This window comes from Phaenicophaeus curvirostris, chromosome 9, assembly GCF_032191515.1.
Source record: "Phaenicophaeus curvirostris isolate KB17595 chromosome 9, BPBGC_Pcur_1.0, whole genome shotgun sequence".
Lineage (NCBI taxonomy): Eukaryota > Metazoa > Chordata > Aves > Cuculiformes > Cuculidae > Phaenicophaeus > Phaenicophaeus curvirostris.
The window spans coordinates 33,030,239-33,056,340 of NC_091400.1; the positions used below are offsets into that span (position 1 = coordinate 33,030,239).

Here is a 26,102-nt window from a genome sequence, read left to right on the forward strand (position 1 = left end):
AAGCAAGAATAGAGAAAGCCAGGGAAACCCCACATAACAAACAAACCACAGAGATTTTGAAAACCATGGTGTTTAATTGTTACAAATCAAGGTAAACCAAGTTTCTTGCTGCGAGCTATCTCAACAAGAAAGTAAATGAAATATTCTTCCCTGTTTTTTATTGTGAGAACTTGTGCACACTTCCTGTGGAAAGTGCCTCCTTCCCCTTCACGGCAAGGCAGGACCCCCCTTTAGTGCAGAATGCTGACAGGTGGCTTTAGGAGGTGCTGCAGGACACAGTATCGATCTGTCCAAGCAATAAGAGTCCACCCTCAGCCTCTTCCAGTTGCTATACTGCTTGCTGGTTTGTTACTGGTCTCCTTTTAAGAGGGCATTGTCTGTCTCATCGTCTTCCAGCTCTTGGAGACAAACAAGTCCCAGCTTTTAGTGATGGTCACCAAAAGACGCCCCACATAGTAACCCTTCACCTGGCCTACACCATCATTCCTGCCCATTGAAAGCAGGAATGTCAGTGACCCTGGAAAGAAAATGCAGAGGATTAAGTCAAGCAGTTTCAAAGCTAAGTATCAAACCCTACTATACGTAGGTGTTTAAATTCCCCCAAATCCTCCCTTCCCAACCATCTCCTCACACCTACACATACTGTGAAGTACGGGACCCATGTGCTGCATGACGAGGGAATAAACTGGCACAGGGAGAGCTACTCACAAGTTTCTCTACGCTCTGCTCTACCTTTTCTGTTATGGGAAATGCTGAAGGGTTGGGCTCTCTGCGTGGTGTAGAATGATTCTCTCCTCCCAAAAGGGAGTCCAAAAGGTAGACAACAAAATTTAAAACATTAAAAACCTAACTGGTGTCCAGATATCCTCCATCCACATGGAACAGCCTTCAACATAGTTATGGTAAGTACTTTCATCGACTGCTTATTAATGAGACCCATCACCTGGCTAGATTTTTGAGATTGTGTTGTTCAGTTTGTGTTTGTTGCATAGTTTAAGGGGAGAAGAGTGTTGTAATCTCATCATTCCTAGGATATAACTGGGCAGTAAGCAATTTAGAGAAAGGAAGTGAGTTTGATGACACCCACCAGTACCTTAATAAGGAAGGCCTTGGTGAAGGAAGGGTACATTGTCTCAGTAGACTGACACAGGTAATTACTTATACAGTGTCTTTGGTCAGACAGAAGATGTAGCCTGAGCTATAAGCCTGTATCGTCAACCTCAGCTGGGGGTTCTTTCACCTGTAATCAGTTTCCCATTCAAGTTCTGATATGTGCGTGTTGCACAGCTCTTCCTTGCAGAAAAGCAGTGCAACAGTTAAGGCCAGGTGCTAGGAGATTACCTTACCTGGGTTGTAGGTTGTAAGAGCCTTTTGTGTCAGGCTGTTGATGATGTTTGTCACCACAACATTGGCATGGAGCCCAGCGTGGTAGGCCATCTTTGGTTCCTTAAAATCCGCACAGTCCCCAATGGCATAGATGTTCTCGTAGCCTTCCACCTGGAGGTGCTTGTTGACTTTCAGAGCACCATTACTTGCCAACTTGTCCCCTGTTTTGCCAAACAGTAAGTTTTCAGAAGGAATTTTGTGACACTTGGTGTGGCCCAAAACCTCACAATGCGGATGATGATGTTGTCAAACAATATTGACACAAAGTGAGGAGCTGGTTTTTTCTACGTGTTCTAGCAGAGATGCTTTTTGCCTTGCTGTAGTTAATTATCGCAGTCTCATGCTAAAAATCATCCCTTGATATTTCAGTAGAAACATCAGGGAACACTGAGAGCTGGCGTACATAGCCTGAGAAGGAGACCATACAATGGTAATACTGCTCCATAGTTGTAATACCCCAACTGCTATTGTGCTGTAAGAGGACTCAGGCTGAGGATGGATCATCAAACAAACCATTGACTGAACGCCCTGTGACACTGGGCAAGAATGCTGAGTGTGCTGAGCCTATTTTCGCTCAGAATGCAACAAGCTTCTATCTAGGATGAAATTCTGGCCTTGACAGCAGGTGTTACCATCAGCTTCTAGGTGTCATCTGCCTCGTGCTGCTCTAGGACACTAAAGTTTCTTGGAGCTGGAGAAGACTCTTGGCCACTTGTTCTATGATCTGTAAGTTTCTAAGGGTCACAGATCAAGTGAAACATCTAATGTGATGTTAGAGCATTTGCTGTATCATGGAATAACCACAGCAGGTGGTCTAAGGTTGATTCCTAACCTCACCATAGTAAAGTTCAAGACATCTAAGAACTGGGTTGCCTCTCCCAACACAGTGGTTTTTCACTTACCGAATGCAGCAGCATATGCAGAGGAGTTAATCTTTATCCCTGTGCACAAGACTACCATGTCAACCACCACTTCGGTGCCCTTTTCTGTCATTACTACTATGTCCTTCTGGAACAGGTTTGGCGTGAGGTTTTCCAAATTGCTGACCCTTTCACCTGTAGTGACAGAGAGCCCTGGGTGACAAACCTTTACTAGACTGCTGTTTTGAGCTAGCCCAGAGGTTTCTAGAGAAATCAGAATTCAAGGGAACATGCTTAGTCAAAAAAGCCAGAAAGAGGACTTTGGAAAGAGATGCTTTGGCTAAAGGAAGAGCAGCTGATTGATAGAGCTTCAGAGTGCAGATCTTCAAAGGCATCATTAAGTACATACTTAACAGGAGGTGCACTCCTTTTCTGAGGAGAATCTCTTTCACCACTTGACGAACGCTATCTAGCAGCTCCTCATCCGCTAGTGCAGTTTTTGAGTGAATGAGGGTGACCTGTTGAGGACAAAACAGCAAGTGGGGGCACAGGAATGGGACAGGACTCACTGCATGCCAGAGGAGCAGCATTCTTCCACGCTGCTCAGCACCCAAGGCGAGTGAGGCAGTGAAAGGCATCTAGTGCCAGTGATTGCTGGTGACAGGCTAAAGGACACTCGGAAGAGGAGGGTGAAGGCTGCCATTGCATGGAAACTCCTGATTTGCAGTGACCTCTGATGCCTCCAGCAGGATCATCCCAGAACAGTCTCAGAAACAAGGATGAAGTTAACTGTAACTAATATGCTACTACCTCTTTGGCTGGGTACTCTGTTTTGATCTCTGCAGCCATCTCGACTCCAGCAGCACCTCCTCCCACTACCAGGATGCGCTCAGATTTCTGAATCTTGAAGTAAAGAAGAAACTCATGTTACAAGAGAACTGTTACGTGCAGGAAGACAGATACCTTTCAGCGCTCCATGAGCAGACCTTTCTGAGATACAGCAATAAACCACCTAGTTCTTCAGGAGGAAGCAAAAAATGAGAACCCCATGCACTCTTCTTGTGTGCACTGTTACACTGCTGAGCATTTCAGGTTCCCCCTTGTGCAGACAGCTGGGGCACACAGAACGCTAGCCAAGCTAGGACATGCTCCTTGTCCTGACCTTTCCCTGCAGGTTCCTAGACACAGAGACCCACAGAGGTGTCTTGGGTCAGGGAAGCTGAACTAAGGCAGGCAACTGCTTCCTAGGAAATAAGTTGATTCCTCACCTCCTTAACCATGTCTTCATAGGTCTGGATGGCACTCTCCATGTCAATGACTTTGTTGAACTTCCCAGGGAATGGCCCATCACTGCCTGTTGCAAGAATGAGATGGGAGTAGTGAAGCTCCTGGGAGGGCAAAAGGTGGAATGGGACATTAGACTTCTTCAAAACAGAGTCTGCAATACAACTGTTGCCTCCTAGGTACAATTCACTCATGCCCTCTCCTCCAGCCCTGGCTGATAACTAGGAAAGCTTACAGAAAATAACCTGTTATTTATGCCAGACACCAAAGCTCCCATCACAGCTGTCTCGGGGGGCTAGCTCCTTCACCCTCTTCTGACCAGAGATGAGGTCCTCTGGCTGAAAAGGGTTTATCAGAGCTGCTGCCCTTGTTTCTTCCTCTAGTTAGATAAGGACCTGAGCTCCCAGGGTTAATTATTGAGCTCTAAATCCAGCTCTAAGAATAAAAGCTCATCTGATGGGGTGTGGCATTTATTGCATATCCACATCCCTACACAGCTCTAGGCCACGTAAGTGTGGCTAGAAGGGATGGTGCCATTCAGCACACTCTGCTACCAAGCTTTTCAGGATGATTAAATGCTACGGTCTTTTCCCACGTTGCCTATTAGTTTTAGAGGAGATGGCTAAGGACTTGCTTCTCTCTGGGCCACCCTCTGTAGAAGCAGGTCCTTGGTTTCATTGCTGTGTACCTTCTAGAGTTACAGGGCCAGTATTAAACATGGGCATTTGTGTATCTGCCTGCAGGTAAAAAAAACCTAGAGGAAAGCAATATGTGCCTTCCCAGAGGGTTTGGGTTGTGGCTGGTTTGGGGTCAGGCATTTCAGCCAAGCTGAGGGTTACATCAGAACAGGAACCTTGGTGTGTGTGTGTGTGAACCCAGCCTGGGGGTATTGGATCGGTCAGGGTTTGTGTGCTTGGCTGACCTGCACTGTAGGTCATACGAGGATGTTTACCACAACTGAACAGCATTCCTAGCTCTCCTCCAGCTCCAGGGCAAAGGTCCAATTTGTTCTTTCCAATGCAGAGTTCTGTCCTGCACACACACCCCCGCTTTCCTCTGGCAGATGAGAGTTGCACTCCTCTTCCTGCTCAGAGGCACGATTCCTGTAGGTGCCCTGTGGTCCTGCTCATTTCGCTCTTTCCCCCCACCAAGGACTCCAAGCATGGATAATGGTCTGAAACCTAAACTGAAGTCACTTCTCCAACTCAGCTTCACCAGCTGAAGCCAACATAGCCTAGATTTGGAGTACTGCATTCTCAGAGCCACAATACAGCTGAAGAAAACCCCTGAGAAGGAGAGATGCACAACACGTCCCACTGAAGACTGACTTTCTGCATTGGCAGGTGATCCCGTAAGACAGCCGAGTTATTCAATGCAAATCACCCACCTCACCGTCACTGAGCAAGACTTGTTGCCTCCCAGGGTCAATGCCGACAACCTTGCCTTGTCGGAAGCTGTCCCCGAAGGTGACAGAGTAGGAGATGAAAGTCTTCTTGGCAAATCCTGTGGTAAAAGGAGAAAGCAGAGAAGCAACCTCCCTGTGTGGGGGCGGCTAACAAACCTCTCTTCCCTTCTCCTCTCCTATCATCCTTGTGCAGACTAAAGAATTGTATGCACCTGGGACCACAAGCTGGGCCTCTCCTCTGCCTTATCTCTGCCCAGCAATGAGCTTCGGGACCTTTGCCTCAGATTTAGTTGCAAGAGGCCAGGTGACACCCTCAGCTCAGTTGCTTTATATCTGCTCCTGTACTGGTTTGCTGGTAAGTGCTGCACTGGGGCCCAGGGCATTTCAGCCAGGATGTCAGAGGCTTTTTTATCATGTTATCTGCCTGTCAGATGAAGCTTCTGACATCCTTTTGATGCTTGTTACCAGCCTGGAACATGAGATTTTTCCCTCTAAATCCCCAGTGACTGGAGTAATGGGGTTAGCCCGGTCTCCAAAGTGAGGTCCCTCCAACAGGCTGTTATCCAGGGCCTCACTGCTGAGCTCCTTGACATTCCAAGTACCAGATACAGAAAGCGATTCATTAGCCCCTCCCAGCTGCTGCTGGTTTTAGCTTAGTCGCCTTCTAAACTCTTGAAATAAAAAAAGAAAGGAAAGGTTTTCATAGAATCATAGAATCACCAGGTTGGAAGAGACCCACCGGATCATCGAGTCCACCCATTCCTATCAAACACTAAACCATGTCCCTGAGCACCTCGTCCACCCATGCCTTAAACACCTCCAGAGAAGGTGACTTGACCACCTCCCTGGGCAGCCTGTTCCAATGCCCAATGACCCTTTCTGTGAAGAATATTTTCCTAATGTCCAGCCTAAACCTCCCCTGGCGGAGCTTGAGGCCATTCCCTCTCGTCCTGTCCCCTGTCACTTGGGAGAAGAGCCCAGCTCCCTTCTTTCCACAACCTCCTTTCAGGTAGTTGTAGAGAGCAATGAGGTCTCCCCTCAGCCTCCTCTTCTCCAGGCTAAACAAGTTTAGCTCAAGTTTTGCTCAGTTTTCCCAGCAGATCTGCAATTGGCTTAACGCAGACCATCTGTGGGTCCTCCTGGAGCCAAGGAGTTGTATTTCAGACAGAAAACATCACGTCTTTCCCCATCCTTGGGGCGGAGCAAGCGCTTTCAGTAGCTGGTTCGTTATTACTCCCTGAGCTGCTGTGGTCACCAGTGGGGGTCAGAGAGCTGCCCCACTGGGACCCACGCAGCAGGAATGCCCGGGGAACCCGCCGAGCCCTTACCGCTCTCCACGGCGGCGCGCAGGCCGGCGACGTTGTGATGGAAAGCATCTCTCATGTCCACCAGCACGAAGGGGATGGCCCAGGACTTGAGCTGGCTGGCGGCCGCTATGCCTCCAAAGCCACCCCCGACCACCACCACCTGCACGGAGTCGTCTACGGACAAACGGGATCCCATGGCTCAATCCCTGGCTCGGCGCTGTGCCTGGAGCGAGGGTGCAGCCTCCCCGCTCGGGCAGCGGGACTGTGGGTGTTGCGTCCGCCTCCCACTCGCCTGCTGTGACGTTTGCCGGCTGCTCAGCTGCTGCAGCCCCAGCGTGCCAGGGAGGAGCTTGGTTTCTCAAGGTTTCAGCCCAGCAGGCAGACTTTGGCTCCTCCGGGCAGCAGGACAACACCCAAGGGAGCACTGGAGTCTCAAGGACAGAATATTTCCCCTTCCACCTTCTCTACATCCCACCTTCTCCACATCCCGCGCCCCTGTACATCCTACACCTAAGGATTTTAGAAGCTCTCTACACGAGTAACGTCTCTCATTGCAATAAAGACGCTGAGCGTGTCCAGAGAAGAGCAGCGAGGCTGCTGAAGGGGCTGCAGCACAGCTCTCAGGAGGAGCCGCTGGGTGAACCTGGGGACTGAGGCAAAAGGAGGCTGAGGGGAGACCTTATCACTCTCTACGGCTCCCCAAAAGGAGGCTGTGGCCAGGCGAGGGTTGCGCTCTTCTCCCAAGGGACAGGCGGTAGGACAAGAGGGAACGGCCTCAGGCTGTGCCAGGGGAGGCTCAGGCTGGACCTTAGGAAAAGTTTCTTCACCCAAAGGGTTCTTGAGCACTAGAACAGCTGCTCAGGGAGCCAGCCGAGTGCCCATCCCTGCAGGGAGTTAAATGATGGGGAGATGAAGTGCTTAGGGATAGTATTTAGAAGTGGACCGGTACAGTTGGGCTTGATGATCTCGAACGTCTTTTCCAACCTAGTGATTCTATGATTCTAAGAAACAAGAACTGTGTTTTAAGGGTGATGGGCAAACACCTGGAGGCCAGGGGAACTGCCCTGGCTGAGCCTCCCCGACCACTGCTGCAACCTGGCAGCAGGTAAGGATGCTGTGCCAGACAGGAGGCTCTGCTGGCGCTGAGGGTGTGCAGTCAGTCCTGCCAAACCCCAGCACTGAAAAGTTATGAGCTCATCTTTAAAAAAAAAACACCAAAAAAAAAAAAAAAGGAGACAGTCTGGGTTTGCTTTGTTTTAGAAAATTAATGAACGTCACCGTGGCGGAGATAGTGGGATCTCAGGAGGAGCAGGGAAAGGCTGAGAAGATAGTGAAGGGCCCTGAAGGAGGGAGCAGAGGAGATTTACAGTAAAAAGGGCACCCAGATCATGTTCTTCTGCAGCACGGAAATTACCCTGAAGACTTTTGGCTCCTGTGGCATTCCAGATAAATATAGCTGCCGGCCATGTGGATAAATATAGCCACGGTGCACGCTGCAGCGCTGCGAGCTGGGAGAGCTGCCCTCCTGCTCCCTGTCTCATGATGGTTTGAAGGCTCCCTCTGCTCCTTATTCCTCCTTCAGCAAATGCCAGCCTGGTGCCGAAGCCCCTTCCTGGGGCTCCTGAGCAAAACACCCCCCAAGCCTCATGGGTGGGAAATGGAGGAAAGAATTGGCATATTTATTTTTTTTTTTCCCAGGAAAAGCAGAGCTTGAGCTGGAGTTTGCCACCAGAGGGTGCAGCTGGCTTGGCCGTGGGGACATGGGATGTGGGGACATGGGATGCAGCACTGGGCACCATCTGCTCCATCACAGGACGGGCACAGGGACCAGGGGAGAAGGGGGACAACAAAAGTGAGGAGTTCCCAGGCGTTGCCAGCAGCAGGTTTGGTTGTCCTCTGCTTGCCTTCAGAGAAAAACAAAGTTCCTGGTGAGGACAGCCCACCAGGCAATGGGGGCTATCACGGAGCAAATCCAGTTGTGCACCAGAAGATCATGGTCACCTTTGAAAAAAAAAAGGTAAAAATCTGGGCCAGTGAGTTGGAGATGCAGCAACAAGCGAGGCGAGGTCATTGGCAAAGTAAGTGCCAAAAGCAACAGGGAGAGGTAAAAGGAGCCTTTGTGAAACCTCACATCCAGCTCCAGGCTAATGGGGAGAAACTCCAAATGCTCAAATCTATGGTCAGAAGGAGCTTTCTGCATGCAAATGTGCACTTAGCATTGGCAAACCTGTTGTTTTGATGGTGTTTCTCCAGCCAGCTGCAAGCAAACGGCTGCAGTAAGTGCTGGTCAGCTTAGAGGGGGGGTTGTCTTCTGCTGGTGGGGCAGAAGGTGCGCAGGGAGGCTGGAGGCAGTGATCACTTCTTCCAGGCTCCCTGGCCTTTTCGTCACACCTGTCCCATGGACCATATGCTCCCTGTGGGATGACAGGGCTCCAGTTGGAAGGAAGAGGTCCAGGGAAGGGGCTCTGTGGGATGCCCTTGTCCCATCTCCCATGCGAGGACAGGCTGAGGGAGTTGGTGTTCGAGGAGACCTTATAGCAACCTTCCAGTACCTGAAGGGGCTACAAGAGAGCTGGGGATGAACTTTTTACAAAGGCTTGTGGTGATAGGTTGAGTGGCAATGGGTATAAACTGGAGAGGGGCAGATTTAGACTAGACATTAGGAGGAAACTCTTCATGATGAGGGTGGGGAGGCCCTGGCCCAGGTTTCCCAGGGAAGCTGTGGCTGCCCCATCCCTGGAGATGCTCAAGGCCAGGCTGGATGGGGCTTTGAGCAGCCTGGTCTGGCAGGGAGGTGGAAATAAATGATCTTTAAGGTCCCTTCCGAAACAAACCATGATCTTCACAGCTCTGACACACCATGCAGGTAGGGTGGGCACATACCTGTCTCTGTGTCCTCTCCTCAACAGGTTTAATCCAACAGCAGCCAGAACTAATAGGGATCCTTCCAAGGATCCCAGTTCAAGGATCTTTGGGTATAAGATTGCTGCCTGGGAAGACCTTAGGATGCCACAAGTGTCCCTGCTCTGCACTCAGCTGAGCACCCCCATAAGCCTGTGCCTCCTTGTCCTGCTCACCACAGCATCAGGGCAGGTTAACACCTTTAACCTCACAGTAGCCCCTGACAGTCTGGGAGGGTACTAACATCCCTGCTTTTGATCTCCTGTGGGGAGCTGCTCTCCCTCCTGGGCTGGCCTGAAGGCCCCACTCCTCCTGGACAAGTGTGACCTGCCAGAGGGGTCCTGTCCATCCTCCCACTGACAATGTCTCTGCCACAAGCCAAAACAGGCTTATCCCAGGTCCAGCTCTTCCTGGCCTCAGTGTGGGTGGGAAAAACATCCCTCACAACTACAGAAAATAAACAGATGATTCAGGACTTGACAATAAATGTCATCAAACTTGCTGCGGAGTAATTGCTCCCAAGGAGACTCGGTGATTGTGTGTCTGGCTAGCAGCTGTCTCTGCGGAACGTGAGATGCTTGTCCTCTTCCATACCAGCAGCCTCATGCACCACGTTTCCTCTGCCCACGGACCTCTCCTGCACATCGTCCTGCGACAGCCCCAGCAGCGGCACTTCGGGGAAAGGGAATTTTTGTGTCTTCCAGAGGGGAGGGATTGCTTTCCACTGGACAAACTGTGTCACCCATCCTTAGCACCCACCCCAGGGCTCCCCGTTTTGCCTGGGTGATCTGGTTGCCCCTGCACGCCTCAGGGATCTCTGGGCTGCAGCCACACTGGAATCTGGTCAATCCAAGGCAAAGAATTGTCTGGAAAAAATGATTCAGACCAGTTCCTCTCTGCTTTTAAACATCTACGCTGACTATTTTATGCCTTGTAGGTAACATTTACTTCTAGCAAAATCAACAAGGTCTCATTTTATTTATTCTCTCCCCAGCAAGCCTCATTTTTCATTCCCAGTTTTTCAGTGACGTCAGCTTGAGGAGACCAGCTGCTGGCCACTTCCCAGAAACCCATAAACCACAGCACCAAAGTCACTTTATTTTGGTCAGGCTTGACCAGCCAGTTGTGTATTTACAGGCAGCACCTCAGTACACGCCAGCCCATAAATTGATTGCAGAACCCACCTGGAAAAGAGACTCAGGAAAACCCCAGAAGCGAAATGTAATGGTCTCTGCGATTCAGCTGGTCTTTGTATCCAAAAGAAGAACCGTGGGGAACTGGAAGCAGGGGTCTGCTCTGTCCCAGGGCTGAGCCACAGTGCTGTTCTCCTTGTTCCTGGGATTGAAGTGGGCTCCGGGCTGAGTGGTGCCCCAGCTCCTCTTCCCTGCACAATGCAGCAGGCCACGGCGAAAATCTCGCTTCCCAGCGAACCTGCTGCCACATGCAGGATAGAATCATAGAATCATAGAATAACCAGGTTGGAAGAGACCCACTGGATCATCGAGTCCAACCATTCCCATCAAACACTAACTCATGACCCTCAGCACCTCGTCCACCCGTGCCTTAAACCCCTCCAGGGAAGGTGACGCAACTACCTCCCTGGGCAGCCTGTTCCAGTGCCCAATGACCCTTTCTGTGAAAAAGTTTTTCCTAATGTCCAGCCTAAACCTCCCCTGGCGGAGCTTGAGGCCATTCCCTCTTGTCCTGTCCCCTGTCACTTGGGAGAAGAGCCCAGCTCCCTCCTCTCTACAACCTCTTTTCAGGTAGTTGTAGAGAGCAATGAGGTCTCCCCTCAGCCTCCTCTTCTCCAGGATAAACACCCCCAGCTCCCTCAGCCGCTCCTCTTGTTCTCCAGCCCCCTCACCAGCTTTGTTGCTCTTCTCTGGACTCGCTCCAGAGCCTCAACATCCTTCTTGTGGCGAGGGGCCCAGAACTGAACACAGGATTCGAGGAGCGGTCTCACCAGTGCCGAGTAAACGAGTTTGCCAGCTTCAGTGTGCTCCAGCACCAAGGTTCATCCCATTGATCATTAGTCACCTACAAATCGGGGCTCTCGAGAGGCTCATCCCAAGCAGTTTTGGGGAACTGCTGTGCGTCCAGTCACACGGCAGCCCCCAGCGAGGGGGGTGTGTGGACGGAGCCAGCGCCCTTCCGCTCCTCCTCGTGGATGGAGAGCTCAAATGCCTTCAGCAACCACATTGGGTTTTCCCACCTCTCCAGAACCATTAGGAATTTCACAGAAATGCTGTTTTGTGGGAATTCATCCCTTGTTGTGCTGTGATCCTGGCAGGTGCAAAGAGGAGCTTAATGAGCTTTATCCAGCTTAGCTGGCTGGCTATAAGGACTGCAAAGACATCTCCTGCAAGGCTCTGCTCCTGTGGTAGAAGAACCCACAGCCTGGTGGTGAGGTGACACCTTTCTCTTAGAGCACAACACAGAGAGGGGTTTTGTGGCCTTGTAAGGTGGTAGAGAAGCAGGAAAGATGTCAGCGGATGGATTTTTCTTGAGAAAAGGAAGGAAGAGGGCTCGGGGAAGCTCCTTTGCTCTTGGGGCAGATATCAAGAAAGAACAGCTTTCACTCCTAAATTGTGGGGAGCTTTCTCCTGTGCCCCCCAGGATTTCATTACAGTGAAAGCACACCATATAATAAAACTGTGTCCTTAAAAAAAAAAGCAGTCTCACAGACAGGCAGGCTTTGTCTGGAGGTGTAATTACAGGATAAATATGGGATGCAGACCAAGAAGTGCGGTCTGGTCAGGCATGCAGTCTCTTAAAAAAAACCAACAGCAAACAAGGCTGTCATTTAATGCTGAAATGTCCATGTGTACTACAGCTCCGGGTCCCTCGCTGGCCCGCAGGTCCCCCTGCCGACCCGGGGTCTGGGCAGTGAAGCCGTAGCTGTGGACCAGCTCCTGCATCAAGCAGAAGCCAGTGGGGCTGGATGTGGGCATGCAATTGCTTGGGTGACAGCTTTCCCTCCAGCTCCAGCGCAGAAATCCCATCCAATAGTGCTTTGAGGGGGCACGGGGGATTAGCTCATCCGATCCCATTAAATGGAGCTGGAGCAAGCGAGGAGAAGGGGACAGGGGGTCAGGACAGCTGGTAGAGTAGCCATGACTTCTCAGGTTTGGGACAAACTCATGTCAAGCTGGGAAAAGACCTTTTTATGCATTTCTCTGAGCTAGCCTGACAGCTTGGCTTCATGGGCTGGCAGACACCAGCTGTACCAACTGCTGGTAGCAGTTTGCCACCTCGGCCGTGCATTTAACAGCGCACAGCGTCTAAGGTGGCATTACAGACACCTGCCTGCCTCAACAGCTCTTTTCATAGAATCATAGAATCATAGAATCACCAGGCTGGAAGACACCCACCGGATCATCGAGTCCAACCATTCCTATCAAACACTAAACCATGCCCCTCAGTGCCTCGTCCACCCGTGCCTTAAACCCCTCCAGGGAATGTGACTCAACCCCCTCCCTGGGCAGCCTCTGCCAGTGCCCAATCACCCTTTCAGTGAAAAATTTTTTCCTAATGTCCAGCCTGAACCTCCCCTGGTGGAGCTTGAGGCCATTCCCTCTTGTCCTGTCCCCTGTCACTTGGGAGAAGAGGCCAGCACCCTCCTCTCCACAACCTCCTTTCAGGTAGTTGTAGAGAGCAATGAGGTCTCCCCTGAGCCTCCTCTTCTCCAGGCTATGACTCAAGCAAGAATTGCCTCTCCATGGAAGGCTCAGTCATGCCAACACAGCCCCAGTGAGCCCTGAGGATCTCCAAGAGGCAGCAGGGTCTATCTACCTGCTGTCCAAAGTCAAGTCAGGATTAGACTGGCAGAGGAAAGCATTAACCAGAACGATCCCATCTGAAGGGGAACAGGGCATACATAATTTATTAAAGCTCTCAGTGGTGCTACATCACTTTGTGTCACCTGCAATAACCCTGAGGAGAAGCTAGCTTTGGCTGGTGGCCTCGGCCCGCAGGACACGTATCTCCTCACTGCTCTGGACTACTAGCAGAAAATGTCTCTCTGGTGACAATAAGCATCAGCAAGGTTCATCTCATCGATCATCACGCACCTAGAATTCGGGGCTCTTGAGAGGCTCATCCCTGAATTTCCCTGCAAATACAGCTGCGGCAGCAGCACAGCCGACACTAACCTCCTCGGGGCAGGCTGGAGAAGGAATGGGACTAGCCTGGGCTTGGAAGTGGAGGATGTTTTTTTATGTATATTTGCTCGTTTTAAGGCAAATCCGATCCTTTTGGGAGCTGTTTTATTTCTGAAAGCTTGAAACCCTTGAAAAGAGGATGAGGTTTTTTTGGCATTGGTGCAAATGGAGAAAGGGTGAAGCTGCATCTGTCGTGGCCAATGAGGTTGGCTTCCCCAGTGCATGCTTTTCCCCTCAAATCCATGCCTTTCCTCCTGTGGGGAAGGACTGGAGCAAGACCTGGCAGCGGTCAGAGCAGAGAGGACAAACCTCCCCCAAGTCAGCACAGGGAGGAAAGTCTCAAAAGGAGCCGTATGTCACTCGCAGCTTCCCAATGCATCTAGCGCTGCGTGGGAGTCACGGCTACATGGGTTTAATGGGAGCAATTAGTCCCTGTGGAAATCTGCATGGGCTGGGGGTGCATTTTCTTTCTGCCCCGTGACATTTTTGACAGGAAGCTGGAGGGTGTCCAGAAAGAAATGCTTGCGCTTAGCTAAAAGTGACGAGCTGGAGGCCGCTGGGGCTGAGGCTGTGCAGGCAACACCGGTGAGAACGGGCGGTCGTCACTGTCCCCACCGGCCTCAGCTCAGCACAGTTCGTTTTTCTCTCACTGCTTGCTCTGTATTTCTCTTTACCTGCCTGTCCTTTGCCCCAGCCCCGTGCACAGTGGGATGAGAAGGAGCAGGGAACGCCGAGCAGCCCTCTGACATCTCCTTCCCAGCTCTGGCACCTGCGCACCTATTTACCCCTAGTGCTCTTCTGCGAAGCAGCAATGAATTTAAACTATATTTGCTTTGCAAAAGCCAACCTTAATGGGCAGCTTTGCACAAGTGCAGGAGAAGTGTTTGCCTGTAACCGCTGCCCTGCGTCCAGCCACACTCACCCTCGTGCTGGCCAAGCTCTGTGGGCTTTTCCCAGTGCGAAGCTGTGGGGTATCCAGCCAACCTCGGCGACCCTGCCACTTTCCCAGCAGGAAGCCTCCAAACAAAACCCGATTCACTCAGCAAACCCAGAGCTGCTTGTGATGCCAGGAGAGACAGGGAGGGGGTTGCCAGCTCTCCATCGCCTGTGAGCAATCAGGGTATCTCCCACGCAAAGAAAACCCCATTTTTGCACCCTCTCCCCGGCTGGCCAGCACCGGGCACCCTGAATTCACACCTTGCTCCTCGGTGAGTGAGGTGGCCAAGCTTGGAAATCCTCCCTGGCCAGCTTGGGAAGGCAGAAGCGAAGGGCTCCGGTGTGGCTGCTCCCCGCCAGTCGGCCCCGTGCTCCTCAATGCCGCCTCTGTTCTCCCTCTTTGGTCAAAAACGCAGCTTTTGTGATGCTCCCCGCCAGCAGAAACGCAGCCCAGCTGTGGGCAGCCGCTGCCTGATTTTACTTATTTATTTTTGCTTTTTGGCTGACAGCTCCAGCCAGGGAAAGGCGATGCGGGGCTGCCGGCTGCATCCAGGAGGGCAGTGGGGAAGCCTCAGGGCTCCCCAGCAAGTTTGAGGTGCAGACAACCCCTACCCTCCACTGAAATGCCTAGCTTCTTCCTCGAGTGGCTGCCGTAACCCAAAATGCACAGGGAGTAAAAGGATGTGCTGAGAAGAGGGCTAAAAATAGGCATCTTCTTTCGCTAGATGTGAATTGGAGGGGGCAGCTCAGGGCCAGGATATTGCTGGGTGAACGTCTCCCCATGCCTCTACCAGGTATCGGTCACCCACCGGCGCTGCTGCCAGTATTCCTGGGGCTCTGACCGGGCGGAGGACACACACACAGATACCAAAGAGACAGGAGATGCTTTGGACTCTGGGCTGTTGTATTTTTGCCTTTAAATCAGTAAGTCCGACCGTCTTCACAGCCAGCTCCACTGGGGTCTTGGGGGAGTTATAGCCCATTGGTCCCTGAGGACTCTCCCGGGATCCCGTGCCAGTGCACGGGGTGGTCTCTAGCCAAAATCTGAGCTCCACCACCTTGGCTCAGGATCTCTCTTTCTTCGCGGTACGTTGTGCTGCTCTGATTTTTGGGTTTAGCTCCTTGACCCGCCTCCCCCTCTTTTTGACGTAATAAATAACTTAATTCGCCTGGCGACCCTGGTATGCAAATATACAGGGGAAAAAAGGAAAAAACTCAACCCCAGCGCCTCTCACTCTCAACCAACTTTGAAGAGCACCGAACCACAAAATCACCTCGTTTCATTGCAGCCCAAGTGCCGGCTGGGGCTCTGTGGGCAACTCCTGCCCCGACGCGCCTCTGGGGCAGTTCCCAGTCTATGCTGGTGTATGAAGGCACTAAACCAGTAAGGCCTCTGGGGTCTGGGTCGTTGCTGGCACCACGGGGGTCTTGTCCTTGCCATGTCCTAGCTGGGAGATGTAGCATCGCAGAGGTGCTTGGTCCTGTCACCCTCTGCTCACCCTCCTCTTCCTTGGTGCTGCCCCTAAGCCGAGGAGGTGGCCTCAGTGCCGAACCCCCTGCTTTGCCCCAGTGCCCCTCACCCTCCTGATTTCCCGGTTCCTGGAGAAATTGTGTCGTTCAGGCTCTGCAGGACACTGGGAACGCTCTGGCTCCCAGGGCGGCTGATTTCCAACCGGCAGCAGCAAGGGGCGTCTCCAGGAGCAGAGACCCCCCGCCCTGAGGTCTCCTCTGAGCCAGCCAGGAGCGCAGCCGCAGGCCCCTCATTTCCCCCGCTGCCATCCCCACCTGCCGTTACGTGACCCAGGAGGGCTGTGCCTCCTCCAGCAAGCTGAAGGAGCGGTTAGCCAGCGTGGTGGGGCTGTCAGCCAGCTTGTAGCCGAAGAGACGCATGGCTGGGGCACAGGCATCCTGCACCACCTGCGCCAGCTTGAAGGGGATGCTGAACCGCCACTTCTCAAACTGCTCAGAGGAGTTTTTACGAGTGGAGTAGACACCGTTCCCATCCTGGGGGGCTTGTGTGTTTTTGCCGATCCACTCCTCCACTTGTGGGGTGAGGGGGAGCCCGGCGAAGCGGTACATCTCCTCTGCCTTCTGCAAGGGCGCCCGTGCCACGTCCTCGTAGCGCACCAGCATGTAGCGGCCCCGCAGCCAACGCGGGCGCCGCAGCCCCAGCTCGGCTGACAGACGGATGCTCTCGCAGTTGCCCCGCAGCCGCTGCACCTCCTCCTCGTGGAGAGGAGCCTCCCCTTCAGATGCCCACTTCTTCCAGGTCTCGTATTTGCCAGAGAAGGCCACTATGCGAGAGGCCAGGACAGCTCGAGGGTCCCGCACCAGCTGGATGATGCGCACGTCCAGCCGAGGGTCCTCCACCAGCGGCTGCAGGAACTCCAGCTGCCGGATGCGCACTGTCTTCAGGGCCACGTGCTGCTTGCGCCGGCACGCCTCGGCAGCCAGCGTGATGTTGAGGGGGCCACAGCGGCGGTTCTTGCAGTGGTACTTCTCAAAGACCTTCTTGGAGCTGGGCGTGCAGACGGGCTCCTCGCAGAGTGAGCGGCTCGAACCTCGACGAAACATGAAGGGCGTCAGATGGCCCTCGGGTGCTGGTAAAATGAAGCTCTCCAAGATGTAGAGGTCACAGAGGAGGAGCTGCTTGAGGACATCCCGGTAGACCAGAGCTGAGCCCACCGCGTTGGCTCCCCCTGGCTCAAAGGTAACCGTCCGCTCAATGTGCCAGAGGGGCTCGAAGAGGTAGAAGATGTTGCCTTGCTGGTTGAAGAACTCCCCCACAAAGGAGGAGCCGGTGCGGGTGGTGGCCATCAGCAGGACGTGCCGCCGCGGTCCGGGATCCCTGTTGCCCACCAGCTGCAGGGTGACATTGTGCAAGCGGGACCTCAGCTGGGAGAAGGCAGCATCCAACTCTTGCAACGAGGCCAGCGAACCATTCTCAGCCGGTGCTGGGCTGATTTCTGTGCCGTTGGCCTCCACCAGCGCCTGTGGGGACTGCTTCAGCTTGTCTGACACCCTGTGGGGAGACCTGGCTCAGCTTGGAGGGGAGCAGAACCATCCCCATGTCCCAGCAGGGGACACAGGGGAGCTCCTGCCACAGAGGAACATGGGGATGGGAAGGAGAGAAAGGCTTAAAAGCGCTGGGGGCTTTGGTGCACTATGCCTACCTGGAGATGAAGTTATTCTCTTTCTCGATGATGACGAGGCCGATGACGAAGACCAGCAGGATGGCATACTTGCTCCTCATCTTCAGGCAGTGCAGCAGCTCCCAGACATCCTGGGGCAAGGTGCGTCGGATCTCCATGGTGCGGGCACCCTCGTCCACCCAGCTGGCGGGGGAGGTGTCCTGTGCTTAGCCGCCCGGCATCCTCTGCCTGCCGGCCCAGCCTGCGGAGAAAAGGAGGGTCAGCGCGGTGCCGGCTCGCTGCCACCAACAAGGTCTCGGCAAGAGCAGCAAAATCTAGGGGGGCTTCTCCCTACCCTTCGCATCCCACCCACAAGGAGCAGCTGCCTAAAGCCCCTTTTGGCTGCTCCCCCTCCTTCCCAAAATACATCTGCCCGACAGCACCCCTTCCTGCGCCTCCACCAGCCCTGCAACCCAATCCTTCCCTCCCCAACAGCTGCCTTGCTCCCGCCAGCCAAAAACCTGCTGCCAGCAGCCAGGCCTCCCCCTGGGTGTGAGAGCAGCTCCTCATGCCGATCCCTGGGACATCGTGGCTCCCAGCCTCTGGAAAGAGCTACTTTTGCGGAAGGAAGGAAGGATGGAGGCTCCGCCGTGGGGCTGCGTGGCTTCTGCCTCCCTGCAGCGCAGCAGCTCAGCCACGAAAATGAAACTGAGAGAGTTTCTAAGAGCGATAGCGGGCCAGAAAGCACTGCTGGTCCTGCAAGGGACATAAAATTGCTCCTGGAGGCTTTTTCCAAAAAGAAAAACTCCCCAAATAGTTACGCAGCCACTCAATGCGGGATGGAAAACCTGCTGGAAGGCTCAGCATCCCCTCCAGCAGAAAAGACCCACCCGTGAGTGGGATGTCGTGGGGATTTTGGTGGCCATTTGGGGACGTAGGACCCCAGCAGCCTGCCCCATCCTCGCTTTCAGGCTGAGAGAGGGAGCCTGAAGAGCCCCGTCCTTTGGGGGGGTTGCCAGAGGGGGAGATGCTCCGACTGAGCCGCGGTGTCCGCGACCCTCGGCAGGGTGTGGAGTAGGGAAGCCCTGCCAGGCATTGCATCACACCTAAACCTCCGCCGCGCTGTCGGCAGCCAAAATGGGCATTTTCTGATGTTGTTCACTGTATGGGGAACGCAGGCAGGAGGAGAGGGTTGCACCTCAAGGTTAGAGGAGCATCCCAGCCTGCCTGGTCCCCGGCCCTCTGTGGGAGGGCCAGGAGTTTCCCAGCTTGAGCAAAACATTCGGTTCACAGGGCTTGGCTTTGAGCCATCTCCTTTGCAAAAGCTGCTAAAAAGAGAAACCCACACCCAGGAAACCGGGACGTGTATGGGAAATAGGGATCCCAGAGAGCCCTGGCAGCTCCTAGCTCTCCTCTTCCAGTGAGCAGCACTGACATCGCTCCACACACGTATGTGTGGGTGTGTGTTTCACGTCCCTGTTAGTTTAGTTTGTCAGCACACCACTCCTCGGGGACAGGCCAGCGGCTGGGACAGGTGCCTTTCGCCACGCTGCTCTCCAAGTCCCCCCTTCCTCGGTCCTACTCAGTGCCCCTGTGACGACAGGACTTGTCAGAGTATTTGAGTAACCGAGAAAAGAAATAACATATACAAAGCCCCCGGCGTGCAGCCACTTCTCTCAGCACCTGGCTTCGTCGCTGCAAAGGACTTCGGTGTTTGTGGCATCTGAGAGCAGTGGCAGCATCCCTGCCCTCACCTCCCTATTGCAGGGGACTGTCCCCTCGCTGCCCGGAGCACACACACAGGGGGGATGGCATACAGCTGCTCGCTCAAACAAAATCCTTGGGCAACACCAGCCCAGGGTTTTCCCTCTAATGTCCCCAGACCACAAATGATGCACAGACCAGGAATTACGTACAGGGATGACACAGACAGCCATTTCCAGCAGTGCTGGCAAAAAAAACCAAAATCAAAAAAACCCAACCCAATTCACAGGCCCAGGGCAGACATAGATCATTAAATAAACAGCCGGCTGCAAATGTCCTGCCTGGGGACCCACGGGGAGGTGGCAGCAGGCGTGGGGCCCTTGCAGGGCTGAGCCATGGGGCTCGGGGGCACACACAGGGTGACCCGGAGAGGCTGGCTGGGGCTGCTCAGCATCCTAACACTCTTCCTCGCTGGGGCCTGTGAGGCTCAGCCTGGCCGGGGCAGCGGGTGAGCCACAAGCATCCCTTTGTGAGGGGGAACAGAGGCGCTCTGTGCGTCCTGCACGCTCCACTCCAGCCACTCGCCGGGGATCCACCAGGCTGGGAGGTGCGTGAGGGTGCAAGGATTGTCCCCACTGCTGCGAGACAAGAGCTGACAGGACGCTGCGACAACCGGTGCCTGCTCCCAGGGGATGCGCACGCGCCGGGGCGAGCAGGCAGACAGACGGGTGGACACGACCTCTGGCACCAGCTGCCCAATGCTCTCTTCTCACTCCGCACATCTCAGAGCAAGGCGGAATTATTTCCATGAGCACTACACTGAGTGGCCCAGGGGCTTAGGGGAGATGCCCCAGCACTGCTCCCTGCTTTTCCCGCCCCTCGGGCTGGAAATGCTTTTCATTTCAGCAGGGACGGCTAAAATTCCCACTGTCGAAATGATAAAAGGCTTTGTGGATTTCCCAGATGAGTCAAAGCAAGCAAAGGGGCTTTTTCTTTTGAGTGGAGGCAGGGGTTTTGTTCCCATGCAAAGCTGCTTGCGAGGATATCTGCCACTACTACTGCAAGTTAACTTAACCCTGTCACAACAAGATGGAAGGATGGAGGGAAGGACTTGGAGATGCTGAATTATTCGTTTGCTGCAGCACTTGCAGGGTGGAAGGATGCTCCCAAAGCTATTCCTTGCCACCCTTCTGCAGGGCATTTTGCCTGCCCTGGGAGAGAGAAGCTGGGGTTTTCAGCTTTCCCAGGCAGAGAGCTGGGAAAGGGAGGGTCTTTCACAAAGCCTTGGGGCTCTCATCCCCCTTCTTCGGCTGCCCTGAACACCTACTGGGTGGGATGCAGGAAAGGAAAGAGGCCTGCTGGCTGGCAGGGAAAAAAACAGCTGGAGGTGCGACTGAATGAAGTCACATTTTCCTCCAGTGACTCAACAGGCTGCAACTGAACTCTGGACAAGAATCGGCAGCGAAGCACCTACTTGCAAGCTCCCTCCCTGCCTGAGATCCCTCTGTCCATCCATCCCCTCCTGTCCACCCCCCTGCATCCCTGCCCAGCTCCTGGGAGAAAGGAGCCTGTGAGGACCTGCGACTGAGCTCACAGCTGCTGGAATAATTCTCTCCACAATGCTTTGCTTCATCAGATTAACATAGCCAGCAAAAAACAGGGGAGGAACAACAAAGAGGGAAGGCACATGGGCTTATCTGCTCTCCCCACTGCTCTTTGTCTACAACCTGGGCAAAAGAAAACCCTCCCTGAGCTCCCTCTGTATTTATTCCATCAACCATTTCCGCTCCTGACTTCCTCCTGAGGTGCCCTTGGGAAACGTGCCACCGACGCTTCCCACTTCGCTTTCATCTCCCAGCAATTTTCATCCTGCCCCTGGCTCTTCTCCAAGGCATGGCACAAGCACAACATCGCTTTTGGTTTGCCTCCAGGCGCAGCTAAGGAGGCTGCTCCGGCAGGTATTTTTTTACTTAATAACATGTGTATTCAAGCTGACAAAAAAAGGAGAGGGGAAAGAACCTCCACCTCCTACAATGTTTATAAAATAGACTCAAGCCTCACCAATTGAAGCCTGGAAAGTGCCCATCGGAGCTGGCTTAGGCAAGGACAAGGTGCTGGTGCCTCTGCAGCCCCATCCCATCCCGCTGCTGCACAGAGAAACCCCAGCATGAACAGACACCCGTCCCCCGGCTTGGGCAGAGCCCCGGGGATTCAGCCAGGGGTCTGCTCCTCCACTGTTCCATCCCACAAGTGAAGGTGAGAGCCAAGCTTGTTTCTCCTTCCCTCATTCCCTTTCCAGCTCTGCTCCTCAGTCCTTCAACCCGCCTTAGCCTGGCTCTCCGCTCTCCTCTTCACCAGCCCTGGGACCTGAAGCATGCAGGTGAGGGTAGAGGCAGGAGGTGATGCTCAGGAGCAGCAGCAGAGGGTGTTGGTACAAACAAGCACTGCTTAAACGACTTGGTTTTCATTGCATGTGCTCTCAAACTCCAGGTGCACGAGGTCATCTTCTGTCTACTATTTATTATCCCTCTGAGGAGCCACACTGAGCTCCGGGATGACCCAGATGAGCTGTCCTTGCTCCTCGTGTCCCAGAAAAGCACTGCCCAGAAAGGATTTAGAGGCTGGTGTCGGGCACAGTAGAGCTGGTGACAGGACCAGCCCAGGCTTCATGGCCAGGACCAGCCCAGTCTTTGCTCTCCCTCATCTTGGGTGGTATCCAAAGAGAGATGTTTTCTTCTGACCCAGGAGAAAGGAGACCTGCTGCTGCCACCTGAGCTCTTGGTGAATGTCCCAGTGTTTCAGGGACATTAGTGCTGGGTAAAATCACACATCTGCAGGTGCACCAGGCTGTGTTGCCCTGATTTCATCTGGATCAGGAACCAGCTGAGGTGGCTTAACATGAAACCAACTGGCTGTGAACCATGCATGCTGGTGGAGTGGATTTTGCAGCAACACCTGCAGCAAACGTAGGGGTCCAAACACACCAGGCTGCTGGGCAGCAAGGGTTTCTGGAGAGCAGACCACCTAGGCAGGTGAGAGGACCGCCCGGCTCTGTTTGCTCAGTGCTGGTGGCACAATGCTGGCTGCTGTGCGTGCCGTCTTCTCCCGGCTGTGTTGGGAACCGCAAATGCCCGTCCCTGCTTCAATGAGCCCTTTCTCTGGGGTACAGAGCCCACAGTCCCTCCCACTGCCCCATGCTCCTTCTCCTCACCACCTCATGCTAGCCCGGGATCTCCTCCACCAAATCCACTCTAAAAAGCAGGGACATCCTCACTCTGTGCCCCACTGCGCTCCCCCTTCACCCTGAGACGGGCGTCTGGAGCCCTCCAGGGACCTCCAGGAGGGACTGGTGGTGAGAGATCTTCAACAGGGGTGCAGGGAATCCCTGCTGCCTTTGGGAAAACACCGGTGGTGCCCAGGTGCTGGCAGCACAGGCGAGCCAGGAGTGTGAAAACGAGCCCTACACTTGAAGCAACTTGGTACACGTGGAAAAATCATGGAGTTAAACCCCTGGCCTGGCGTGGTTGTAAATCCTCGTCCGTGGAAAAGGAGACACTTTCCCTGGGGACTGATGCCAGGCTCAGATCCCGCGCTGCAAAGGTGATGGGGTGAGGGCAGCTCCCCGAGATGGGGGCAGCAACGGGTGGTGAAATCCCTGCAGATGCCAAGCGGGGATTCTACCCCATCCCGGCCAAGGGAGCCCCACGCCAACCAGGTTCCTTCCATCTGAGCGCCCGGGCTGGTCAGGGCGCCGCTTCTCCAACTCCAGCAGAGAAGGCGGCCGAGGGCCAGGGTGCCCCAAGGGCCCCAGGGCAGGGGGGGAAAGGGTGAGGACAACTTTCCAGCGCTTCCTACAAGGGGCTGACAAGCCGGATGATGCAACTCTGGGATGGCTGTGAGGAAATCTCCTTTTCTCGACCCAGACGCGCTTCTCTCCGGACGCAGCCCCAGCGCTGCAGCCGGAGAGCTCGCCCTTATTTCATTTATTGTATTTCTTTCTTTTTTTTTTTTTTTTTTCCTCCCGAAAGAAAGAGCCGGAGCGAGCGGCTCGGGCGGGGCTGTGCCCACGGACCGGCCCCGCACCGAGACAAAAGGCGCGGCCGCTGGAGCACAAAGGAGGGGGGGGGGATGCAGCCCGGGCTCCCCCCGGCCCCGGGGCCCCTCCTCGCACGCCCAACTTCCCGCAACTCCCCTCGGCACCGGCAGAGAAAGGCCCGACACCCCCCCACCCCCCCCGCCATCCTCCTCCTCCTCCTCGGCCCCGGGGCGGATCCCGCTCCCGGCCCCGCTGCCCCATCGCTCCCGGTCCTCATTGTCCCATCCCTCGCGCTCCCCGCCGCTCCCCGTCCCTGCTGCTCCATGGCTCCCGGTCCCCAATGCCCCGTCCCTTCCGATACCCGCTGCCCCATCGCTCCCGGTCTCCAACCACGCTCCAGCTCCAGCCCCATTGCTCCCGGTCCCGTTGCTCTCCGGCTTCAGCCCCATCTCTCCCGGTCCTGGCTGCCCCATCGCTCCCGGTCCTGTTGCTCTCCGGCTCCAGCCCCATCGCTCCCGGTCCCTCTGCCCCCTCTCTCCCGGTCCCTCTGCCCCCTCTCTCCCGGTCCCTCTGCCCCATCTCTCCGGGTCCCTCTGCCCCCTCTCTCCCGGTCCCTCTGCCCCATCTCTCCCGGTCCCTCTGCCCCATCTCTCCGGGTCCCTCTGCCCCCTCTCTCCCGGTCCCTCTGCCCCATCTCTCCCGGTCCCTCTGCCCCATCTCTCCCGGTCCCTCTGCCCCATCTCTCCCGGTCCCTCTGCCCCATCTCTCCCGGTCCCTCTGCCCCATCTCTCCCGGTCCCTCTGCCCCATCTCTCCCGGTCCCTCTGCCCCCTCTCTCCCGGTCCCGCCGCACTTACCCGGCGGCGGTCGCTCCACGGGGCGAACTCGCCCGGTCCTGCCGTGCGGGAGGAGGGGGAGCAGCGGGTCCCCTGCTTTTCTTCACGGCGCTGTCATCCCCCCTCCCTCCCTCCTTCCCACCCTCCCCTCTTCCCTCCCTCTTTCCTTCCTTCCTTCCTCCCTCCCGGGGGGAGCGGACCCGGAGCCTGGACGCGGGTCCCGGGGCGGAGCCGGGCAGGGTCTCCGGGCCAGCCCCCATCCCCGCCGCCCCCCGACCCGCTGGGGCTGGAAACCGGGAGCCTGTGGCCTCCGCCCGGGCTGGAAGGAGCGCTGGAGCAGCTGTAACTGGAGGGAACGGGGGCTCGCACCACGGTGGTCAGGGTTTTAGCCTGCAAACCTCCAAGGATGGAGCCAACACGACCTCTCCAGGCAGCCTGTTCTCATGGGGAAAAAAAGTTTCTCCTTAAATCTGCTCTGGAACTCTCCTATCCTAGCCTTTGCCTTCCCACCACCTGAAGAAATTAGCTCCGTCTTCTCCAGGACCATCTCACAGGCGTGGGAAGGCTCCTTCTCCTCATCCCTGGCCAAAACTGGCTCCAGGGTCAGCACCTTTCTCCCCAAAGCACCAGATTCCGTTTTCATCCCGTACAGGAGCTGTGGCAGGTTTGTCCCGTGCAATGGGTGAGCACAAACCTGCCCTGGTAGGGCAGGGAGTCAGAGCATCTTACTGGGAGCAGACCAGGAGCTCTGGGGGACACCGGCTGTCACCGTCCCCACAGAGCAGGATTAAAGTCAGGAATATTAAATGGTGTAGAAACAGCTACTCTGGCTTATGTGCAGAAATTCATGCAAAATCCCAAGCTCTGTAATGTTAGATGTCGAGGAGCTGAAAGACATCTGGCTTCGCAGGCAGAGAGAGATCCAAAAAACCAGTCCCCATAAAAAGTTTCAGCACTCTCTTGCATTCCTGACATAGCTTTTCTGCTACGCATGTGGCATAGGCAAAAAATACAGGTTTTCTTGGCAGTCGCATGTGATGACCTGCATAGCCCATTAGTGGCTCCCCGTTAGCGAAGCTAAGGTGTTCAGGTTTATGCGCAGCGTGCCAGCACCGTGCTCGCAGCCACTGTGGGTGCAGGCAAACCTCTAGGTGTATGTGCGCACATATGTATACAGACATACATTAATGTGGGGGTGTTGCAGACCTGCCTGGTGTTGCTCGTAGGTGCATGGGGCTGGTGGCACCGTTTGTATACAAACACTGGTGCTGAAAAGGCTGAGGGTGAAGTTCGTGGTATAAAGTCTATCGGTCCATACATCCTTCTGCTTTTTCTGGTTGTAGCAGGCGTCTCGCAGCCAGTAACCCTGCGATCCAGCTGCAGATAGGCACGGTGTCTCCAGGACATCCCCGCCGTGGCTCTGTCTCCTGCAGCATTGCCAATGGAGCTGGGGTGAAGGGCAGCATCTCCCCAACTCTGCCTACGTGAGGCAAAACCAGAGTTTGCAGGATCAGGCCTGTGTAGGCTGTCAGGTTGATCATGTCAAAAAGAGCGGATAAGTCTGGCTGGCCGCACACCACAGGAGTTTTGAAACATGGCGAAGCATTTTATTTAACTCCTCACTTGTTATTTCAATTGAAATGGGGAATTTTGCCTCGGATTTTTGTGGGCAGAGATCTTGATGAAAATATCTCCCTAATATGTAAATAACTTTGAGAAGAGGACAGAGAGAGGAGAGTGGGACCCATGCTAGTGGGGTGTCACTGCCTTTGTAGGATGGTGCCTTTTGTGGTGGTCCTGGGGGGCAGGAGCAGAGCAGGGACCTTTCCTCATGCAGTTGCAGCCCCGGGGTGCACTCCCTGCCTGCTCTGCACACAGTTGCAGAGCTCCAGATGCAGATCGCTTTCCTGGCTCATCAATAAGTAAAGCTGGCACAGGGAGGAACAAAGCGCCTTCTGCTCCCTGCAGACTTCGGAGAGAGGTGGCAGGAGAGGTGGAGTTGTGTTTTCCCCACCCTTCACTACTTGTGGGATCACATTCCCTTCATCACCCACTTCTCTTCTGCCAGGGATAACAAACACACTGTGTTGCACACGCGTGTGCACACACGTGCCTGCCATGTAGGAGGAGGCAGGGAAGTGGTCCCCAGGAGCGAGG

At 54.6% G+C, this 26,102-nt stretch overlaps 2 protein-coding genes across 4 annotated transcripts; both read right to left on the minus strand.

Annotated features, from left to right (window-relative positions):
* Window positions 1–54: 54 nt before the first annotated feature.
* Window positions 55–26,102, minus strand: AIFM2 (AIF family member 2). 2 transcript variants are annotated; one of them, XM_069863302.1, is made up of 9 exons: window positions 26,091–26,102; window positions 6,264–6,468; window positions 4,918–5,033; window positions 3,515–3,634; window positions 3,057–3,149; window positions 2,656–2,764; window positions 2,289–2,441; window positions 1,347–1,547; window positions 55–517 (listed from the first exon to the last, which is right to left on the minus strand). In XM_069863302.1, exons 2-9 carry the CDS (start codon window positions 6,436–6,438, stop codon window positions 363–365), a joined length of 1,122 nt encoding a protein of 373 aa, XP_069719403.1. In that variant the 5' UTR covers window positions 6,439–6,468; window positions 26,091–26,102; the 3' UTR covers window positions 55–362. The 2 variants fall into 2 exon arrangements, with proteins under 2 accessions (XP_069719403.1, XP_069719402.1); XM_069863301.1 differs by lacking the exon at window positions 26,091–26,102 and having other exon boundaries at window positions 6,264–6,547.
* CHST3 (carbohydrate sulfotransferase 3) lies at window positions 15,131–24,080 on the minus strand. 2 transcript variants are annotated; one of them, XM_069863206.1, is made up of 3 exons: window positions 23,967–24,080; window positions 17,413–17,632; window positions 15,131–17,261 (listed from the first exon to the last, which is right to left on the minus strand). In XM_069863206.1, exons 2-3 carry the CDS (start codon window positions 17,547–17,549, stop codon window positions 16,031–16,033), a joined length of 1,368 nt encoding a protein of 455 aa, XP_069719307.1. In that variant the 5' UTR covers window positions 17,550–17,632; window positions 23,967–24,080; the 3' UTR covers window positions 15,131–16,030. The 2 variants fall into 2 exon arrangements, with proteins under 2 accessions (XP_069719307.1, XP_069719308.1); XM_069863207.1 differs by lacking the exon at window positions 23,967–24,080 and adding an exon at window positions 17,892–18,006.